Below are 20,614 nucleotides of genomic sequence, written 5' to 3' on the forward strand. Positions count from 1 at the left end.
ACTTGTAATTACGTCTGAGGATGATAAGAGGAGGAGGAGGAGGAGAGGGTCTGGGAGAGACAGATGAACCAAAGTGTTGCCAATAATTTCAGGCATCATAAGTGCCACAGTCAGGTGTCCAAACAGAGAATCCAGGGTTTATTTATAGATTTGTAGCCTAGCATCTGAAGAGGACCTCTCCCCCCCCCCCCCCTCCCCCTCCCCTTCTGACTGTCACACCAGAACAGACGTCCCCTGTTCACACTCGCCCTCCATCTTTTCCTCCTAAAATGCAGCAGTCATATGCGAACTACAGGATGAATGAAAGTTGTTTAAGATTTGTTAACAGATTTAAGCTTGCTTTGCCTTATTAGCGCTCCTGTGAGTGTGTGTCGATACAAGCACAAACATGCTACTTTGTTTTTCTTATTTAGTAGTACGTGGAATATCTCTGGGTTTTTTAACAATTGTCAATTAAAAAATAAATCAAAATGGGAGTGACTTAGGGTTAACGTAGGTAAAAAAAAGTGATCGAATAAATTTTATCCAAACAAATGATCTTTAGTTTCATCTGCAAACTAATGAATACAGTGATTATTCTCTGGTTGCTTTCCCAAAGTCTTCATTAACTGGCAATCTATAAATACTATTTTCTTGCCTTTTTTGATGATTTATTGTCAATAATTACTTTGAAAAAATCCACATTGCTTCACATTATTTGCTGTTAACAATGTTTTTTTTTTCCCCAGTATCTGCAAATATTACACAATTTAACAGAACCACACATTAGGTATGGTTCTATTTATGGGCCCTAATTTAATATTCATCACTTGAGCTAATCGGTGTGTTGGTCTATCTCTCGCATGTACATCCTGTCCTGTCCTTGTGTGGGAATCAGCTGTGGAAGCATGTCTGTGTCTGCTGTGACCTCTACAGGGAGGAGACGCCCATGAACCCTGTAGATAGACGCTGTCTGGTTACATGTTTTTCAGCGACAGGAGGTGACCCCCTCCCTGCCTCTCATTTCTCCATCTCAGTGCCGCGTCCTTTTAAACACCTTTTTTTGTATCTGCCTCTTTCAACAGTTATGAATGTGCACAGTGGCAAAGGGGCTGGACGGGTAACTACAGAACATGGATGGTGGAGGCGTTTAATTATTGATTAATCTCACGGTTGCTAACATGACAACATGAGTTGAAAAAGCTGCTCTGACAGCAGGATACTTTCCCTGTGGTTTTATATTTTTCAGAAGCTAACGGGCGACCTTCAGCAGATAGCTTAATGTATGGTTGCTTGGCTGTTTGACCATGAGGTATCAGTTGGACTTTAGCCTCCTGTGTTGGCATCGGTTTGTTTTTCAGTCACCTCTGAGGGCAGGGCTGACAAATCCTCTAACAGATTGCGCCTTTCTTTGTGGCCGCCGGCTTTCCGACACGTTTCATTCAGCACATAAAGCTGTCGGAAATTAAATGAGCTAAAGCCGCCTGCCACAGTTTAATGTTGTTGTGAGCGTCCAATGTCATCCAGGTGTTCTATGGTTTCTCATTACATTTTAAGGTCATAATCTACATAACTCATACAGTCAGCAAGTCATTATTAGTATGTTGTGTAACTGAGTCAAGAAGCAGTGTGGTAGCATAAAGCTACAGGAGATAATTTAGCCGGTAGCTAGTTTCTTTTATGCGGAGGCTCTTTGTTCTGCTACAAAGATAACGTGTTTGATGACATGCGGAGATACAAAATGCACGACTACATTTCCATATATGTGATGTAACTGAATGTAATCCAGGAGGCGTGCAGTTGATTAAGCGGACTCTGTCTACATACTGTGTGAATATTTGATTTGCCTGTGCAGTGTTCCAAATGCTTCCTCGGAGTCAGTCATGTGTGCACAACATCGAATATCATAAAAACAGGCAGCGGTGAGGTCGGGACAGATGCAGAGAGAAGTCTCAGGTGAGCACTGTTCCACTTCATGAGTCCATATGTGACAAGGCCCCAAATCTTGTTTTTTTTTTTTTTCTGTTAACAGCATTGTTCTTCTGGCTTAGACTGCAGCGTGTTCCTCTCGCAGCCTGTGTGGATTTGGTTTTTATTTTCTTGTGTAAGTGGCACCAAAGCAAAGCAGTCACATTTATTTGATTGTCTTTTTTGTAGCGACGTTTTGCTTCAACTCCAATGACGTGGAGAAATTCATTCATTTCTTTCTTCAAGATTAAAATTGTGTTACCTTGACTTGAGTGTTGGCCAATACCAAGTACTCCTCCAACAAAAGTGTGATTAAACATAATATATACAGACCATAGTTTTGAAGGCTGTCTGCTATATTAAGAAGCCTGAGTGATTGTGATATGATGGTTGTCATTGATTTTTTTTCTGCCTCTAAAGGAATCCTCAACTTAATAAACAAGCTAGGCTAACGTTAGTTGAAGCCTCTCCTGTCGCCTACTGAAGAGTGTCATAGAAACACATATTTGTGACATGAAAAAGCCCTTACAGTATTTAAGTTTGACTGGTTTTGGTACGCTTCACATTAGATTCAAATTTTGAATAATTCCAGTGATGCTGTGACAATTAACCCAGCCTCATCATAAGCGTTAGCATCAGCTACACATCTTGTTTACTGCCATTTGAAAATGGACCGATCAGTGATGACGAACACGGAACATAGAAAAGAAAAACATCACAGTAACAAAACTGAGCCAAAAAAAATCATGTGAAAATGTTAGTACAGCAAAACTAACTGTAAAGAAAAAACTATTTTACGACTTAAATCTGTTAGCACGCTTCATGAGCATCACATGCTAACATCCAGCATTACAGATCTGCTAGCATGTGAACTCTTTGTCACTAATTCTCCATATACTACAGGCTTGTATTAGCTCTTTAGGGAATGTGCTTGTAATGTTTTAGGCTTAGTGCCAGGAGAGAGAAGAGGAGAGCGAGCTTGCAGCTTGGTCCTAACGGGAGAAGGTAGGACAGAGGCCGCTCTCTACAGATGCAGGGTCCCGTTAGAAAGACAGCCAGCTTGTGTGCCCAGCCGGCTGCACTCCGAGGCATTTGTGCTCCCAGAGATGAGAACCGTATGGTGGTACCATGATCACACTGTGCTCCAGCTGGAGCTCTGGATGATGTATGATGAGTCCTCAGCATGGGGAGGGTTTTTTTTTTTTCCGCCTGCATGCCTTAATGCTCCATGACTTCACACTCTTAATATAGCCCGAGCTTTTTGCATCAGTTTTGAGGCGATGTGATGCTCGACTATTCTTCGTTTTTATTTTTCCTCGAATAGTTATGAAGTCACTGGTGGCCGAGTAGCGTGACAAACAGCAGGCTGACGATGTTTTCAAAAAGTGTCTGGAGCCATTTGGGTTCTTTGGAACTCAAAAGCTCTTGATGTTGACTTCAGCTTTTTTTTTTTTTTTTCGGATGATGATCACAGGCTGCTATTAGATTTGCATTTGATCTTTTCTGGTTGGGGGTTGCTGCGTTTCAGGTAAACAAGACAATTTTCTTGTAGATACTGGAGTGAGACGAGATGAAACAAGATGAAAAGTAACAGCACCTACACAGGTACAACAAACAAAGGAATTCAGTGCAAGAACAAAGAGGACACCCCAGACTTCTCTCTGAGGTCGACACTTATCTCTGAGTCATGTGGTCCTCTTCGTGTAGGAGGATGAAGGGACACAAACCTCGCCGTTCTGTTGCTGATGTGTGGTAACTGTGACATTTTCTCTCTCCTCAGCAATACACGAGTTCCCCCATGACCTTTTCACCAACCCGGAACGAAAGAGTGGTGCCGTTCTTTTGCACATCATGGCAGTAAGGGGACTTCTTTTTTCTTTTTACTTCTTTATTTCAAACTGCTGTACATACAACTCTGTTCACATCAGTTCTCAGCTCGCAGTATCAGCTGCACTCAGCCGGTTGTAGGTGGATTTAGAAGCTTTTCACAAAGTGGCCTTACCTACCTCCAGGGTATAAAAAGAAAACACGAGAGGTTATGGTGGCTGTTTTATTTTCTTTCCAGATGTTGAACATGCCACATTAAGGCTTTTATGGCTGATTAAATATCGACATGCTCTCATTTTTATACAAAAATAGTTATACTTTGATGCAGATTCACACATATCTACACATGTTCATTCAGAAGGATCTGTGTATAGAGGGGGAACTAAACATGGGAATAGTTTAGTTATACTAATATAGAAGTAGCACTTGAGGTCAAACAATTAATGGTCACCAGCAACAACCCATAATTACAATACATGTAGGTGTCTACCCATGTCATATAGAGACAAGCATTTGAAATATTTTCAAATATCGCTGTGTAAGTAAGTTTATGTCAACCGTCCTGATTTTGTGTTTGTACTGGGGTCTGATATTTTAATACAACAGTTTCAGCAAGAACAGTCACACAGCATCTATTTAGCTTCATAAAACAAGCACGAGTGTCACTCTTGAGTAAATATGAGCGTCTAAGTGTTGAGTTTAATCTGGCCTTTAAAGGTGCACTATGCTGACTTGGTAGTAAAATTTGAAAGTTGGAGAAGTGAAACAATTCTATGCTATTTTTCTCTGAACTTATTATACAAACTTCATTCAATTTGAAAATATGGGTCCCTGTAACACTGTTTGGAGCTAAAAAGCTACCAGGAGAGTTACGGTTTCATTGTTGCGGGCCCCCCACCATAACTTCTCGCGTAACAACTTATCTTCAGTGTTCCAGAGACCAGATTTTCCTCTGAGGACACTTTGTGTATTAAGTTATGAACATATAACACAGAATATGTATTTTTCTCCAACTTTCACATTTCTCTGCCAAAACTCCATAGTGCACCTTTAATGACTAATTTATTGCAGTGAGAATTTAGTGCCATTACAACTACCTTACCCATTGTCACACAGTCATCACTTACCATTTCAGTTAGAACAAATAGGGGCATCTAAGCTAACGTTGAACGAGTATGCTAACAGCTAACTCTGACATAAAGCAAAACCTTTTGTAAAAGAACACTTAGTGACCAGGAGATATGAATAATTTTAGATGACAGGACTTTTTCTCCTCTGACTCAGGGGACTTAACTGATTTCTTTGTGAAGCAACTAAGAAAATCAGAAACGGCATCACGCCTCAAGCTTTTTAAAATTCTACACCATAAAACGAGTCATCTGAACTGGTTTTAATTCTAGTGATGAACTCTTTTAATTCTGATTTTATGTCGATAATACAAATGAGTTTTACTATTTTACTATGTACTATTCCCAGAGGCTTAATATAGACATACAGTACATAGTTATTAGTAAAACCATCGGAAGTCCTTCATTAAGTTGAACTGTCATGTGTGAAATTGTTCATAAATCAGAATTTCAGGCTTTTGAACATGACATCAGCTGAGCATCCACCAGACGCCGTGTGTTGAGTGTACGTCCTGAGTGGTGTGGAGCGATAATGTCTCTCGAAGGGCAGCTTTAACTCAGCAGTGCAAGTGTTTAGAAAGCTTCATAAATATGGAAGTGCTACTCTTAGGTTGTTGTATCTTCAGGCACAGTTTAAATTTAAGTATGATTCATGTAAACAATGCTGAAAGACCCCCCCCCCCCCCTCCCTCCCTCCCGTCTGGAAACAAGAACAGTCCATTATTTCTACTGTATGAGCTCATTCTCCAACATGAAAATCCCACATTGTCCACGTTCAGTCATGCTAATCCTCACTGACTTGATACAAAGACACCAACCACCTATGGAGTTATTCAGTATTGTTGAAGTAGTGCTCTTCATGCTGGATTTAACTGGCTTTCAAAATGTTTAATCTAATCCATGGCTCTAACCAGGATTTTAGAAAAAAAAAAAAGAAGAAGAACTGAGGTCAGCATCTGCCCCTCTGACACACGCTCACTCCTCCATCCTGCTCCGGAAAGTTTGACCATGACACTGGAAATAACACAAACCCTGGTGTAATATTTCCCAGTAGAAAACTTTCCCCACACTCAGGATTTAATTCTGCGACAGAGATACTTTCAATAATGGATATTTTTGTTGGGTTCAAGGATAGGTTCACCAATCCAAAACCAAGTTTTCATCCTTTTTTAATTGAAAAACTCACACTTTTTGTCCCTTTGGCTCCACTGCTGCTTTAAGCAAGTGGAGCACAGAGGGAATTTCATAACACAGACACTTCAACTTTGGGACATATACCCTTGATTTGTCTCTCTGCTGCACATATTGGCTTTGGATACAATTAGGAATAGAGCGAGGGCTCTTACTTTTTGAAATGTAGAGAGGTTTTTGTTGCCTGTTTTTACATTAATATAAAGCCAACTTATTATTTGGAGACAGACATGAAAAAAATGCAAACTTATTTTAAAATGTGGATAAGTTTCATACATGAGTTAAAAATTCAAGAGGCCAAGAAGAAGAAGAAACACTGAACAGTTAATGAGCTGATTCTGATCTATAGCAGGAACAGCCGCAAACTTTAAACAGTCAGTGCAAACATTAAAGGTGCAAAAACATTTTCACAGGTGGAGGAATTATTCAGATTGCAGTTACTCATCCACCTTGTTTTTAAAATCTAGTCATTAATTCATTAAATTTCTCGCCATTCAGTGGTTTTGTCACATTTTGTGGTGTGTTTTGATGGTTTGTGTTTATATATATATATATATATATATTCATGCTAATACCATAGTTTAACAAAGATGTGTATTTAATTTGATTACACATGTTTGCTGATCTCCTGTCATGATCTGTTGTCGTTACGCAATAAAAAAAACAAGAGAGATAAAGATTCTTGTTGTAGGAGTTTTACCAAAATGTAAGAAAACTTCATTTAAAATCTTTCAAGGTTTAAAAAAAAAATAGAATTAGAAAATGCTGGCTTAGAGAAACGTCCTCTGTTACCCTATATCTAATATCATTAGGTAACTACTAACTGTAACTAATGAGCATTTAAAGTAATGATTAATCTAATTTTTTTTTTTTTCTTGAAATGATTGGATGAAAAAGAAAACGAGAACCCACCTGAGAACTTCCTGCAGTGTTCACCCACTACCCACAGTGACACGTGTTTAAGTTTTAAGATAAGATAATCCTTTATTTATCCCACAATGGGGAAATTTATTAAATTTAAGTTTTGGTTTTCCAATCAACTTTTGAAAAGAAGAGTGAGGAACCACCACATTTGTGAAACTGGAACCAGTGACAGTTTGGCATATTTGCATTAAAATTGACTCACAATCTCACAAAAAAACTTCAAAAATCAACTAGCAATTGAATTTTCTGCATATTTCTAAATCCATTATTGATTTAAGCTGTACTGTCATGTACTGCTGAGTAGTTTTGTTAATTCTGAGAGATATTTAAGTCAGGAATGGGTTCTTAGGGTACTTTCATGAATATCCTTAAATGTGTCAGAATACATATCAACCTCATCAAAATCACGGCTTGGTTTTGTGTTCTTCCCAACTTTGGGTTTACTTGTAAGATCATACATGTAGGACATTTTCAAAAGTAAAACTTATAAATGTTAACCGCAGGGATTTTAAATTTTGCATCATATATGGTCAAAACTGTCTTGGCCTCACTGCTGAGAGGAGGATAAAATGTGTCTGTGTGTTGGAGGGAGCTCTGCTTTACTCATACTGCAGTCCTGCACTGCCCCCTGTGGATAGCATAGAGCAGAGCACGGCTGCTGGAGCTGATGTCACACCTGATCTATAATTTATAGATCTGGCCTCAGCTGCTGAAGAAGGCTGCTGTAGATTTTTCAAATTATGAAAGAGAACGGGTCGTCGCTGAATTGACATTTGAATTTAAAGCAGGTCATGTTTTAATTGGGTGCTGTGCTTAGAGATTCCCTTTCACCCGCCCTCTGCCAGGAGAATATTAACCTAGCTAATTTCTGCTGATTAAGGATATTTCTATACAGGGACATACACACACACACTCGTCAAAATTAACTCTTCTCTTTCTGTTTCCAGGCACTCTACATGTTTCTGGCACTCGCAATTACATGCGACGAATACTTTGTGACATCGCTGGAGAAGATCTGTGAGGTACATGGGAGTTGTAGTTTTTAAGTGTCTCAGTAATTCAGTTACACAACACTCAACAAACTTTCTTTGCTTCCTTTCTGCAGAAATTAGACCTGAGTGAAGATGTTGCAGGAGCCACCTTCATGGCAGCTGGCAGCTCTGCACCAGAGCTTTTTGCTTCTGTGATTGGTAGACACACACACACACACACACACACACACACACACAGTATGTACACACACAGATGGTTGGTGTCACGTTGATCCTGATTGGCTGCCTCCCTCCCTGTGCAGGTGTCTTCATCACCCACGGCGATGTGGGGGTGGGGACCATCGTTGGCTCAGCCGTCTTTAACATCCTCTGCATCATCGGTGTCTGCGGGATCTTCGCTGGACAGGTGTGTGTGTGTGTGTGTGTGTGTAGAAAGTGATTTCCTACTGCAGTGGCATCATTCTGTTTATTTATGTACTAAAGAGAAGCACATGTGTGGCAGAAGTGTTTGTGCCGAGGGAAAACAAAGCCATCTGCTTCAGTTAGTTTTTCTCACAACTGGTTTTAGTGGGAAAACCAGGAGCTGAACTCTCGGGGCTTAAATGGATCATTAATCTGTTTCTCCTTTCAAATCTCTGTCTTTACAGAAAATGTACCTCTTGAGTGCTTTTGATAACACAAAAAGTCTCTGACACTTAAAGCCAGTTAAAGACAATATCTCAAATGCAACTGAGCACTTCTAACGTGTGAAATCTCAGGTGGTGATTTTAACCTGGTGGGCGGTCTTCAGGGATTCCTTCTACTACACCCTGTCTGTTTTGGCTTTGATTGCAGTAAGTTTGTCAAAGGTTCATCACATACTTTACAAATGAACCCCAGTCATGACTTTTTTCTTTGAATGCTACTCACTCCAATCTAAAGAAACGTTTCCTTTGTTTTTCAGTTCATCTACGACGGGAAGATAGTTTGGTAAGTTACTCATCCTGAACTGTAAACGAGTCTGAATGTGAAAGATGAAACAAAACGTTCTATTCAGGTTATCATTGATAAACTAAGTCAATAAGCATTTGATAACACACAAACGTCCTGGATTCTCAAAGCTTAAAGATTTCACTGATTTAGCTCGACATGGTCTGGTGTGTAAGTTTTTATAAGCAGACTTCTTAAAGTGTTTGGAAACATCCATTTGTTGCCATTCTCTCTCTCTTATCTCGTTTTGTTTTCTTCATCAGGTGGGAGAGTTTGGTGCTGGTGGTCATGTATGCTGGCTACATCCTCGTTATGAAGTAAGTTCTGCATATTTAATCAAAAAGAAAAAAGTATTGGAATAATTGATTTATATAATGTAAAAGGTATTCTTTACTGAAAGGTGTCCTGAATTTGAAATCCAGCATTGTAAAAGGACAGAAAGAAGAGCATATAAATGTACTGTTACATTGGAAATTGCCTTTTTTAGCTTTCATTATTATACATGGCAATGATAGTTTTTGAATGCAGAAAAGCAGCCTATTACTGTTGTTGCTGAATTAATAGAGAGATACTTTATTGATCCCGAGTGAAATTCAAAGCATCCAGTAGCAGGTTACAAAGACCTACATGACATGAAACATTTGTTACAAATTAACCACAAAACCGATGTCCCCCCCCCCCGCCATACATGTATTTTAACCCGAAAAAAATATTTAAAGACTACCCCTAGATGAATCAAACTTAAACTGTGCAATTTAAAAATAGACTTTTATTAAACTGTGCAATTTAAAAATAAACTTATAATGGTTGTGATGGTTTAACTGTGTCATTGAGAGTTGGCTAGTTCAGTCAAATGGTTCCCAATGTAGTAGTCCAACTGCTCAAAATGCAACACGATACATCTTAGAAGAGCCCAACTGATTAATCGGCCGGCCGATAATACTGGCGGATATTAGCCTATCAAGGGAATATTGGTATTGGTCTATTAGTCTATATTAGTCTCTGATTTGCGCCGTGTGACTAGATTTACTCACCAGTCAAACAGCATTTCATTTGAGTGTCATTGTATTACACTAGCATTTGTCTTTCTGGATTTCACCAGCAGAGGTCGCTATATGGATTACAACGAGCATTATCACTCTCCAGAGTGGTGATGCACATACATGCGCAGTTAGTTTCCTGTTAAGAGACCATCTTGTCTTTATTATACATCTTTCCACAAGTGTTTGATAACTGCATTAAAGGGATCAACACATGAAATGTGTGTATTTCTGTGTTGATCTGTCTTCAAAGATCGTAGAAATGTAAGAAAGATTTTGGATCTTCCTAATATCGATAAATCTGTATAGGCCCCAAAAATCCCACATCAATCAGGTCCTACATCTCATGGGTCACAAGAAGATTTTTTTGGCTAAGAAAGGGGAAAAAAAAGCTCTGCTGCACACTTTAAAATGTATTTGTTCTCACATGTATATTTAGTTGTCAGACAAATGCAACAATTTAAAAGGACCAATAATTCCCTTATACTGTACATCTCATCCAGTAGGAGTATAGGTTGAATATATTGAAATATAATGTATACAGTATTTGCATACATGTATCACATTCCACTGTTACTGACAAGAGATTCCCACTGCAGTATCGTGAGTGCGTGTGTCTGTGTGTCTGGGAAGAGATGCTTAAACTCTACCACACCTGGTACCTGTGGGCTGATTAATATGACCAACTGTGCGCTCAGTAGCTTCACAGGAGAGCAGCGGGTTTCCAGCTGGAGGGGAGGGTCTCAGTCATGTCCCCTCACCAGATGTTAGCTGAAGATTCAACCCAGGAGCCTTCTGCTGCAAATATGGCCACTCTAATGAATTCCTCTAATGCATGATGCTTTTCCACAACAGTTAGAGCATCATTTTAGAGTTTTCAATGTATATACTGTATCCTAGACTATTTCACTTGACATTGAAGTTCACATGATTCCTTCACTGATAGATTTAAGTTTAAAATTTTTGGTTTAAACTGGTTTGATTTGAACACATAAAAAAACTCTAAAATGGATGTCTTGCCTGAACAACACTCCACTCCCTTGCTCCCTGTCCCTCTTCCTGCATTTTATCCCATCTCTCCCCCTATCCCTTTCCAAGCCCGGCGCAGTCTAGGCCTGTGAAGGCTGTTTCGTCATGAGCCGGGGATCCGGCCGAAGATTTCTGCCTTTTAATAAGGCAGTTTTTTCTTACCACTGTAACTTTTGCTGCTTTGCTGAAGTGCTCATGATGGATAGGCCGAATCTTTGTAACATAACAATAAGTAAGGTCTTTTACCTGCTTTTTGTAACATAACAATGAGTATGGTCTTTTACCTGCTTTTTGTAAAGTGTCTCGAGATAACACTTGTTATGAGTTGACGCTATACAAATAAAAATTGATTGATTGATTGATAAAATAATATTCCAGATGTGATTCGTTTTACAAAACTTTGGCTCCATGAAAAAAACTTCTGTCTTTGAATTTGAGACTGATGAATATTGGATCTACATGGGATATGTTTTTATTATTTGCCTATGGTATGTATAAAACTAAACAAATTTCATTTTACAGTCCATCCTGAAACATGTTTTACTGCGTCATGCATACAAAAAAAGGGACTCAATCATGCCATATTTGTGTCTTTATAGCCCAAACTGCGTAATACCACCCACATGGTCCTGCTCCTCTGCCTCTGTCTATGTCCAGCTGGTAATCTGTATAACACTCAGCAGCAGCCTGCTCTCTCCCTGCCATAAGAGTTTAATCTTTCTCCCTCTGCAGCGGCTAAGAGCACCGGCTTAACCAGATCACTCCTCTCCTTTCTCATTTGGAGGAAAGAAGTGCTTACTGTAGGATATGCTGTCATATGTCTCCCCTCTCCCAAAATATCCGCTGACAATTTTAGGCCTGTTCCAGTCAAAATGCAGTAGAGTGGGGTTTTATATAGAGCGATCAAGACTCTCTGAGGTGACCTCCGCTGTGACTCTTTCTTTCACTCCTAAAATAGCATACATGCTGCCAGTTGTAAAACAAACAGAATAGAGTAAAAATTCAGGAATTCATCACAGAAAATGTAAAAAAAAAAGTCATTTTGGTCAGCAAAAGTCAAGCGTGTTTGGGTTAAAAATTGACAAAATGTGAGGTCCGAAACCAGATTATTGGTGATTTCTGAAAGGCAGTTTTCCCAAGATCTAAAGATCTGTCAATCTTAGTGTACAGTAAAGAGAAAAAGATCACAACTGGTGTAGAGTAGCCACCATTGTTTGTAAGAAGTGTCCAGTGTTTGAAACCATTATAGAATTCAACCAGAGTACTTGGTACTCTGCACTCTGCTGTAATGGTCAGTCTGTGAACTTATTAACACACTCTGAATAGAAAATGAAACTATGTTGAGCTGAAAACGAGACACAGCAGGTGTTTGTCTCAGGCTTGATAGACTGTCCTTGCTGGCTAGCTTTCTGCTACTTCAGTTTCCACTTCCTTCTGGGGGTTGAAGGCAAAATTAAAGCTTTGTGATTGATTTTATTCTGTTTTAATTACTACACAAACGTTTTGTTTATTTGTCTGTGTAGGTTCTCAGTCCTTGGAGTTCTTGTTTATTGATTATTTAAACTGATGTTGGACTGATGAGTATCTTCTTGTGCAGCTTTTTGTACTGATTTTGTTAAATATTTTTGCCCAAAACTTAAATCTCTCCAAAATATAATAACCTTTATTTCACTCGGATAATAAAAAAAACTCCTCATCAAATAAAATATTTAGTTGATTTGCTTCTTGAGAACTATTTACTGATTTACAAGACATTTTAGTCTGAGCATCAGCTTCTGAAGGAAAAGTAACTCTTGTGATGTTTCCAGAGTTTTCCTCTGCACTTTGTTCAAATGCAGCAGCAGTGTGATCAGTATTTATTATATTTTTTCTTTGTTATGGTACTCGGATGCCTTATTCAAAGGTCTTTACTGATCATGATTAAAAGCCCTGTGATTGGCTTCGAGATACATTTCTTTTAGCTTTTGTTTCTTTTTTGTTTTTTCAGCCATTCTTTATATAGCATAATGCTGACACCATCTTTTAAAAGTAGGCCACCTTAAATGTAAATGAATTCGATAGAAGTGTATGGAGAGTAAAATATTGTGTCTTGTTATCAGTACTTGAAGCCTTTCATCTGGGGCTTATGTTGAAATATTAATTTTGAAACTAGCTTGTGTGTTTGTTTTTCCCTCTAGGACTGTAGGTTTAATGTTTTCAGTATATCTAATTGAGGGTTCATGTTCCACCTCTTTATCAGATTCAACTCCAGCATGCAGAGATTTTTCATGGGGTCCAAGTCCAAGAAGAATGTGGCCAATGGTAACGCTGCGGCCAGCAGCGAGATGGAGGACGGTAATACTAGTTATGACTATGTTTCTGATGATGACCCGTCATCGCCTTTACTCGCAAAAGGTAAGGTTAATCAGACAGGCTGGATACACAAGACTACCGAAAAATAAATCACATATTCTGTTTTTTAGAAAAAGATTTTGGTTCTGATGTGTTGCCTATATTGAATTCACAAATTGACTTGATTGATGTAACATCATTGTTTCCTTCTGTTAGAGGGTCTGTGGCTCTTACCTTCGTTTCTTTCTGCTCAATTTAAGAAGCTTACGATTATTCTGACATTTACTTTGTCAAAATTGTCATTTTAGAAATTATGCTAATTTTCTGCCTTGCTGACAGTTACATAAGAAGATTGATACCAGTCTTATATCTTGCCGCTAAAAAAAAGCTAGCCAGTAGCTGGTTAGCAACAAATTTAGCATATAGTGTATTTACACAGAACAGCTTGTTCATCTGAAATGATCAGCCAGTTTGGGTTAATAACAGCAGCTAAACAGCTAAATTATGTTTTTACACCATAGCTTTTACATTAATTTCAAAGATAGGAAATATAAAATTTACTCCTGGTGCTGCTAGCTAGCATTGTAATTGTAAACTCGTCTGTTTACCTTTTTCCTTTTTGCTAAGCTAATGAGCAGAAGGCTCAACGCTTTATATTCAGTGGTTTCAGTTTCCGTGTGAATTTAACAGAGAAAATTATTTATATTATCTAAATATAACTATATATAAAAATCATTTATTAGCCAGCTAAATTGGTTGTTTAGTCACCTTTGCACCGTTCTAGGCTAGTTTTCCCCTCCTGTTTTTGTTGTTATGCTACAGATTTTTTAAGATAACAAGCTGCGTGCAGTATGGCTTTGTATTCAGTGTACTGAACTTATTTTTGTAAAAATTTATGAGCGAAGCAATATTATGTTCATTAACAAGCTTTAGCGTTGCTTGGTGGAAGATTTTGTACTATGCTAGGCTAGTTGCGTCCTCTTACTTTTGTTATGCTACAGATTAAGCTAACAAGCTGTATAGCTTTGTGTGAGTGGTCAACAAAAGTTATTGTCAATTTTGTATGATTTTATGAAAGAAGCAATATTATATTCATTAGAAAGCTTTAGTGGTGCTTGCTAGAAGATTTTGTTATCTTTGTCCTGAGCTGTGTTACTCCTCTGTTTCTTTTCAGATTGTTTAGCTAACAAGCTGCTGGCTGCAAATTTATATTTAGCGTACAGATCTGAGTGGTATCGACCTTCTAAACTCTCAACAAGAAAGCAGATACTTTTTCCTCCAAATTGTCAAACAGTTCCTTTTAAATATAACTGCAGAACCATAAAAAGCTCAAGACGACTTTAGCTTCTTTGACCTCCAGTGAACTGCACTACCTGAAGAAAGATGGTGTGTCAAATTCCTCCCCACTTTGTTCCTTTTTTCTTGTGATAATTGTAAAAAGTTTCTTCAGCTATGTCCCTCCATTCATTTTGTCAACCCGGTAAGTCTTTGTTGGGGTGATAAGAAACTGGAGCTTATGGAGGCATGCAGGGGGCAAGAAATGAAAAGTTCTTGTTTAAAATGGGAACGGCATAATGAAGATCTTCTTTAATCTTCCTTTCGGTAATGCAGTTTAATGTCAGGGGACTTTGTTGTCTTTGGTTTCAAACTTATTAAAAAGCCTTTTCTAAATAACCTCTTTAATGCCATGTTTGTGGGGAGATTTTCTGCATAGCCATAGTTCTCCACTTCTTGCTTTCCTGCCTTTTTGAACTTTAACCCCTCTGAGATATTAAACCTTTCCTACTTTGGCTGCCTTAGTGTTAACATGCCTGTCTGTTTAGCCTTACTAAACTTACTCTTGCTTATTGTCTACAGTGTTTGTGCTGCTGTGTGCCTATTCTTTCTGCTTGCAAACTACTTTTTTCTCCCTCTGCCGGTCTCTGGGGCGCAGACCCACTCACTCCTGAAGTGGTAATGAATTTCACAAGAGGAAATGTTTATGCCGGTTCTGTTTACGCTGCTAATTTATGTGCATTCTTGCATGCATAATAAGTTAAATTAATTCAGAGTTAAACTAATAAGTAGAATTTTTTTTGTAATTCCCCACACACTGCATCTTATAGCTAATTGTAAGCACAGGGAAATGAGGATTAAAGGTTCTCAATAAAAGACTTTAAGATATAACTTACTGTTAGAGCAAACTTTTTTTCATCTGTAGAGACTGTTTGTTTAACGTCTAAGCCAGCCAAGTTGTCAGTTCAAAGATGCCGAAGGTGTTATATCCTCCATGTCACAAGTTTTGAAAATCAAATCCTCGTCCACCCATACATATTCACAACTACAAGGAGAACTTCAAAGCTGCACCAGGCAATGTGAGGAAGCTTTTTGAAGTTCAGCACCCAGAAATCCTGTAGTGTCGGTAACTGCACCCAACACACTCGATCTAACAAAGCAGGTGTGTGATGTTTTTACCCCAAAGAGATGAGAACGGGGAACATTTCAGCAGCGGAGAAAGATTTTCCACTCCTCTTTTCTTCCATAACATGAGGATAAAATGATGTAACAGAATGAATGATTTGATGATCTGATTGTTGCTCCAGAAAGGACTGAACTTGCTCACCCCGAAGAGAGTTTCAGCCGAGATAGTTTTTTTTTTTTTTATTGAAGCAGATCCATGACTGTCTCAAAATGATATTTAAATATGTACATGTCTGAAGTGAAACATAAAACCTGTACAGTGAAAACAAACGGCAAATGTGATAATCTTATGAATGCTTCAGATAATTTGATATGAAGAAGAGTTTCTCAACCTTCAAAAAAAAAAAAAAGAGCTTCCATTAATGTGAAAACTCACTGCAAAAGTAAAAATTGTAGAGTCGAAATAATTGACTCATTAAAGTTTGAAGTTTCGGGTCCTTTTTTTTTTTTTTTTTTTCCTTTTCAGGGCCTAGACAGCATCTTTGCTCGACACATCCAGACACTATCTTATAAGATACTGGAGTTAAAATGGTCTAAACTTGTATGATGATCTCTGTGACAACAACCAACATCAACTTTCAGGTCACATGGAGTTTAAAGACACAAAAGGTGTACAAATCTGGAGCTATGGAAAAACGCATTCCGACTTGTTATGAAGAAACATTCAGGAGATGCTTTTGCTCACTTTTTGAAGTCAATGAACTGACCACACTGAGGCTTCGTGGCGATGGGGGAGGTAATGGGAATTGTGTGTGTTGTCGTAAGGTATTGCCTGGTGCAGCTTTAACTCTGACATGGTGACAAATTGCTCTAGTTCAGCTTCCATTAGTATTCTTAAGGAGCTTGGACCTTGAAAGTGTAGCGCTAGGGAAGACAGAATAACACTGGAGACATTTATTGTAGAGTAAGGAGGAGCTATTGATGCCTACACACATCTTTAAAATGGTCTTTGTTTAGTCCTGGTGAGTTTATTTTTGCACTGTAAGGGGTCTCCAGGGTGCACAAATTGATAACAAATTACAACACTATTAAGAGGGTGTGCACTTGTATTAAATGCATGACATTAACAGAAATGAATAAAAATGTAGTTCTACTTTTTTGTCTAGTGATCATGAAGGTGGATCCACAGTCCATTTATTCTCTCTATGTTTTGTATTTGTATAATCTCCCGCCACCCTCCAGTCAAGCCCACCAAAGCTTACAGCCGCGGATCGGTCGTGATGGTGGACGAGATCATGAACGCCAGCCCCTCCAAGTTCAGGTTCCCAGAAGCCGGCCTCCGCGTCATGGTCACCAGCCATTTTGGACCCAAGACCCGTCTGCGCATGGCCAGTCGTCTCATCATTACAGAGGTACGTTGTTTCTCCAGTTAGAGGATTTGACTGCTACTGCTGTATGTGAAGAGGTTCTCATGAGCCCATAAGAGTCTCCTTATCTCCGCTACACAGCAGACATGTTGTTTGTGTTTTTCATTTGTGACTGCACGAGCAAGAAGTATTCTTAAAAAAAACACAGCAGCAGCTACACTAGAAAACGCGTCTGGTCATGTGCCCTTTGACTTAGTTTATTTTTTTCTGAAAGCGCCAGAAGTTGGTCCAAGCCGCCAACGGAGTGGAGACACAAGTGGTTGACGGGAAGGTGGAAATCGAGAACGGAAACGTGCCAGAGGACAAACCCACCGAGCCGGAGGAGAACGACACCATCTCACCTTTTCATATTCCAAGTACGCGAGTCATGTGATACTAAATGGGGACTGTATGTCATTCTGCACACAGTGATAGATACAGGGCAAAAACACTCTACCAATAAAATATTTAATTTTGAAACATCATGCAACTTAAAGATAAACATACAAATGCATCCAACATCCCTCTGTATACTGTTGTTACTCACAGCCTTTGTAGTTATTGAAGTCCTTGCTTACATAATTTAATGGCTTCATAAAATATGAATGTATAAGTAGTGGGCTCTTACTATACACAAAGATGCTTGAGAATAACAAAAGCAATCCAGTTGCATAAAATACTGCTGTATCGCTCACATGTACAAGAGCCTACAGAGAATGTTTGTCATGAAAAAATATGCTGACAATAATGATTAAAGACCAGAAACTATGGTTCAGTGTTGTGTTCAAAAGCCTACAAAAATTAGACTTAAAATGTGTCATCACAGTATTCCACATTTTCCCATTATTGTTTAGAGATCAAGCATACTCTGTGTTTGAAATGTGTAATAAAAGATATCTGGTAATGAAAAGAAGAACTGAAGAGGCTAAGCAAGTCGGTGCTAACATGTGTTTGTGTCTCAGGGGGGATCGGCAGTAAGCTGAAGTGGCTCCTCTCGTGGCCTCTGCTCCTGTTGCTGTTCTTTACCGTCCCAAACTGCGCCAAGCCGCGCTGGGAGAAATACTTCATGTTCTCCTTCCTCCTGTCCACCGTCTGGATCGCCGTCTTCTCCTACCTAATGGTCTGGATGGTGAGTGTTATTTATGTGTGCAGAAAGCAATCCTTTTATTAGATTGTCAGAGAAACCATTTACCAGAACACCTCTTAGTATTTATTTGTGAGTCAGAGAGTGCTGAAAGGATTGTCCAAGGGAACACCTGAAAGTCAGAGTGTCTGGAAAAATCATTCAGGGTTACTATTTCTATATTCCGACACATCTTTTTTCATGTTGAATGATTTAGATATTTAACTGCAGATGTAAACTAGCTCTTTAAGCTAACTCTGGTACAATGCGACATGTATGTTTAATAATGTACATGGTCTCTTGTCAAATTAAATGAATTAAATTAGTAGTAGGTAGGATTTGTGCTGTCATAAAGAGATGCAGTATTAAAAAATATCTTAGAAATCTTAGTGATTCCTCATGGATGTTCATACACAGGGTCTGTAGGCTCACAGGCAAAATACTATCAATGTCCCCCAATGTGACCTTCCTCTTGAAGATCCATGTAGAGGATAATAGTAGGAAATTAATAAAAACAATTTTTTAAAACTATTATGCTATTAATGAATGCATTTTTAAAGATTCATTTGGGGGCTTTTTATACCTCTGTTGAGAGATAGGTCAGTGGCTAGAGTCAAAAAATCAGAGAGAGAGAGTGTGGGGAATGACACGTGCAAAGGAGTCACAGGTCAGTGGCCGCTTTTTGAGGACTGTAGCCGCTGTACATGGGGGCACAAATTAACCACTAGGCAATCGACAAGCCCCCTGTATTCAGATTTTTCACCAACATTACCTATTCTTCCTCTTGTGGCCTTCTTGCTTCCTTTATGATTTTCTTTTGTTTCCAAACTAGGAGTAGCATGAACAGTTGAACTTGTAAGATGGTTTAAAATATATGTTTACCACTTAAGGGTTTTGTTAACAAAGCACCGCCTGTAGGCAACAGCGACGCCAAATAAAAACCACTGTCTCTAAAAGAAACTAAAGCTAACTATCCTGTAAGTGAGCAGGTAATGCAATGCAGGAAATAAACAACATAATTTTGTAATCTTGGTTGATTATTTACTTTTCCATTTGGTACAAATGTGACTTTTAAATGCTCTCTCTCTCACGGAGTAGGCTATTTTTGATCTGTGACATTTCTCTTAGGTGACTATAATCGGCTACACTCTGGGGATCCCTGACGTCATCATGGGCATCACTTTCCTGGCAGCAGGCACCAGCGTCCCGGACTGCATAGCCAGTCTCATCGTGGCTCGGCAAGGTAACCTTTGCTCTGAAATATTTTGGGATTTGGATTCAATTGTTTGGATCGATGACACATCAGAGAGTCTGCTGTGAATGTAGAGCTCAAGGGGGTACACGGTTTAAACCACTTACACTAGAACGTCTTCAGTTCTATTAATGGATCGAACCAACACTATAAGCACTGATGCAGTGTTTGGATGTTTCTGGTAAAATTAGTCGATGTTGAGTGGGTTTACAGATTTTCATACGATGATGCATTTATGTTGTCTATATGTAAAGTTGCATTGTAAGCCATGTGCACTTAATCGTCTACATTTTTGCTACAATTGATAAAACCTGAACACATTCATATAAACAAAGGTGCACTTCATAAAGTTGTCCAAGTCCAGTGTAGAAATATGTTATCTCCCAAGTGCAAAGAGTTTAACATGTTGTAGAGATGTCCTACTGAGCACTATAAACAGAGCTGTTTATAGACGATGTAGTCCTGTGTCACTGCTTTCCCCGTGGAATAAGGTGAACGCCAATTTGGATATCATAAGACTATAACTATAAAAAAGTTAATCTTTATTCTGGAACAGTTGCATTTCTAATAACTACTTGTGTTTCTTCGCAGGTTTGGGAGACATGGCGGTGTCCAACACTATCGGCAGTAATGTGTTCGATATTCTGGTGGGACTGGGGGTTCCCTGGGCGATACAGACCATGTGCGTCAGCTATGGGTCGGAGGTAGGGAGCTTTTTTTATACAAGAGATCAGATTTTGTCACGTTGGAAACATCCAGTTCCTCCTTTTTTTTTTTTTTTTTCTCTCTGGGCCTGAACGATAAGGTTTGTGGAGCTGCAGGTGGAATTGTTGTATGTGTTGTCTGTTGCAGGTGATGATCAACAGTCGGGGTTTGGTGTACTCCGTGGTGCTGCTGCTGGGCTCTGTGGCCCTCACGGTGAGGGAAAAAAGTCGATGATGTTTACGCTGCACTGGAAAGATAACACTGCTACAAGTGTACCCATACGTCTTGAAAGTGAAACCAGCAGTGCTTACATCTCAGTTTGTCAGCTCTCGCCACTGATTGCTGCACCGT

The 20,614-nt window shown here is 39.0% G+C and overlaps 1 protein-coding gene across 3 annotated transcripts in view; it reads left to right on the plus strand.

Annotated features, from left to right (window-relative positions):
- Positions 1-20,614, plus strand: part of slc24a4b (solute carrier family 24 member 4b) — a 42,574-nt gene that overhangs the window by 17,387 nt on the left and 4,573 nt on the right. The window contains exons 3-16 of one of the 3 annotated variants that reach the window (XM_061051818.1): positions 3,728-3,804; positions 7,964-8,038; positions 8,122-8,206; positions 8,311-8,414; positions 8,767-8,841; positions 8,952-8,977; positions 9,241-9,294; positions 13,286-13,440; positions 17,020-17,189; positions 17,425-17,560; positions 18,146-18,312; positions 19,435-19,549; positions 20,150-20,262; positions 20,411-20,476. In XM_061051818.1, coding sequence (XP_060907801.1) covers positions 3,728-3,804; positions 7,964-8,038; positions 8,122-8,206; positions 8,311-8,414; positions 8,767-8,841; positions 8,952-8,977; positions 9,241-9,294; positions 13,286-13,440; positions 17,020-17,189; positions 17,425-17,560; positions 18,146-18,312; positions 19,435-19,549; positions 20,150-20,262; positions 20,411-20,476 — 1,418 coding nt within the window. Of the gene's footprint in view, positions 1-3,727; positions 3,805-7,963; positions 8,039-8,121; positions 8,207-8,310; positions 8,415-8,766; positions 8,842-8,951; positions 8,978-9,240; positions 9,295-13,285; positions 13,441-17,019; positions 17,190-17,418; positions 17,561-18,145; positions 18,313-19,434; positions 19,550-20,149; positions 20,263-20,410; positions 20,477-20,614 lie in introns of all 3 variants that reach the window. The other 2 variants (XM_061051817.1, XM_061051820.1) reach the window with 2 other exon arrangements.

Source organism: Labrus mixtus, chromosome 12 (assembly GCF_963584025.1).
Source record: "Labrus mixtus chromosome 12, fLabMix1.1, whole genome shotgun sequence".
Classification (NCBI taxonomy): Eukaryota; Metazoa; Chordata; class Actinopteri; order Labriformes; family Labridae; genus Labrus; species Labrus mixtus.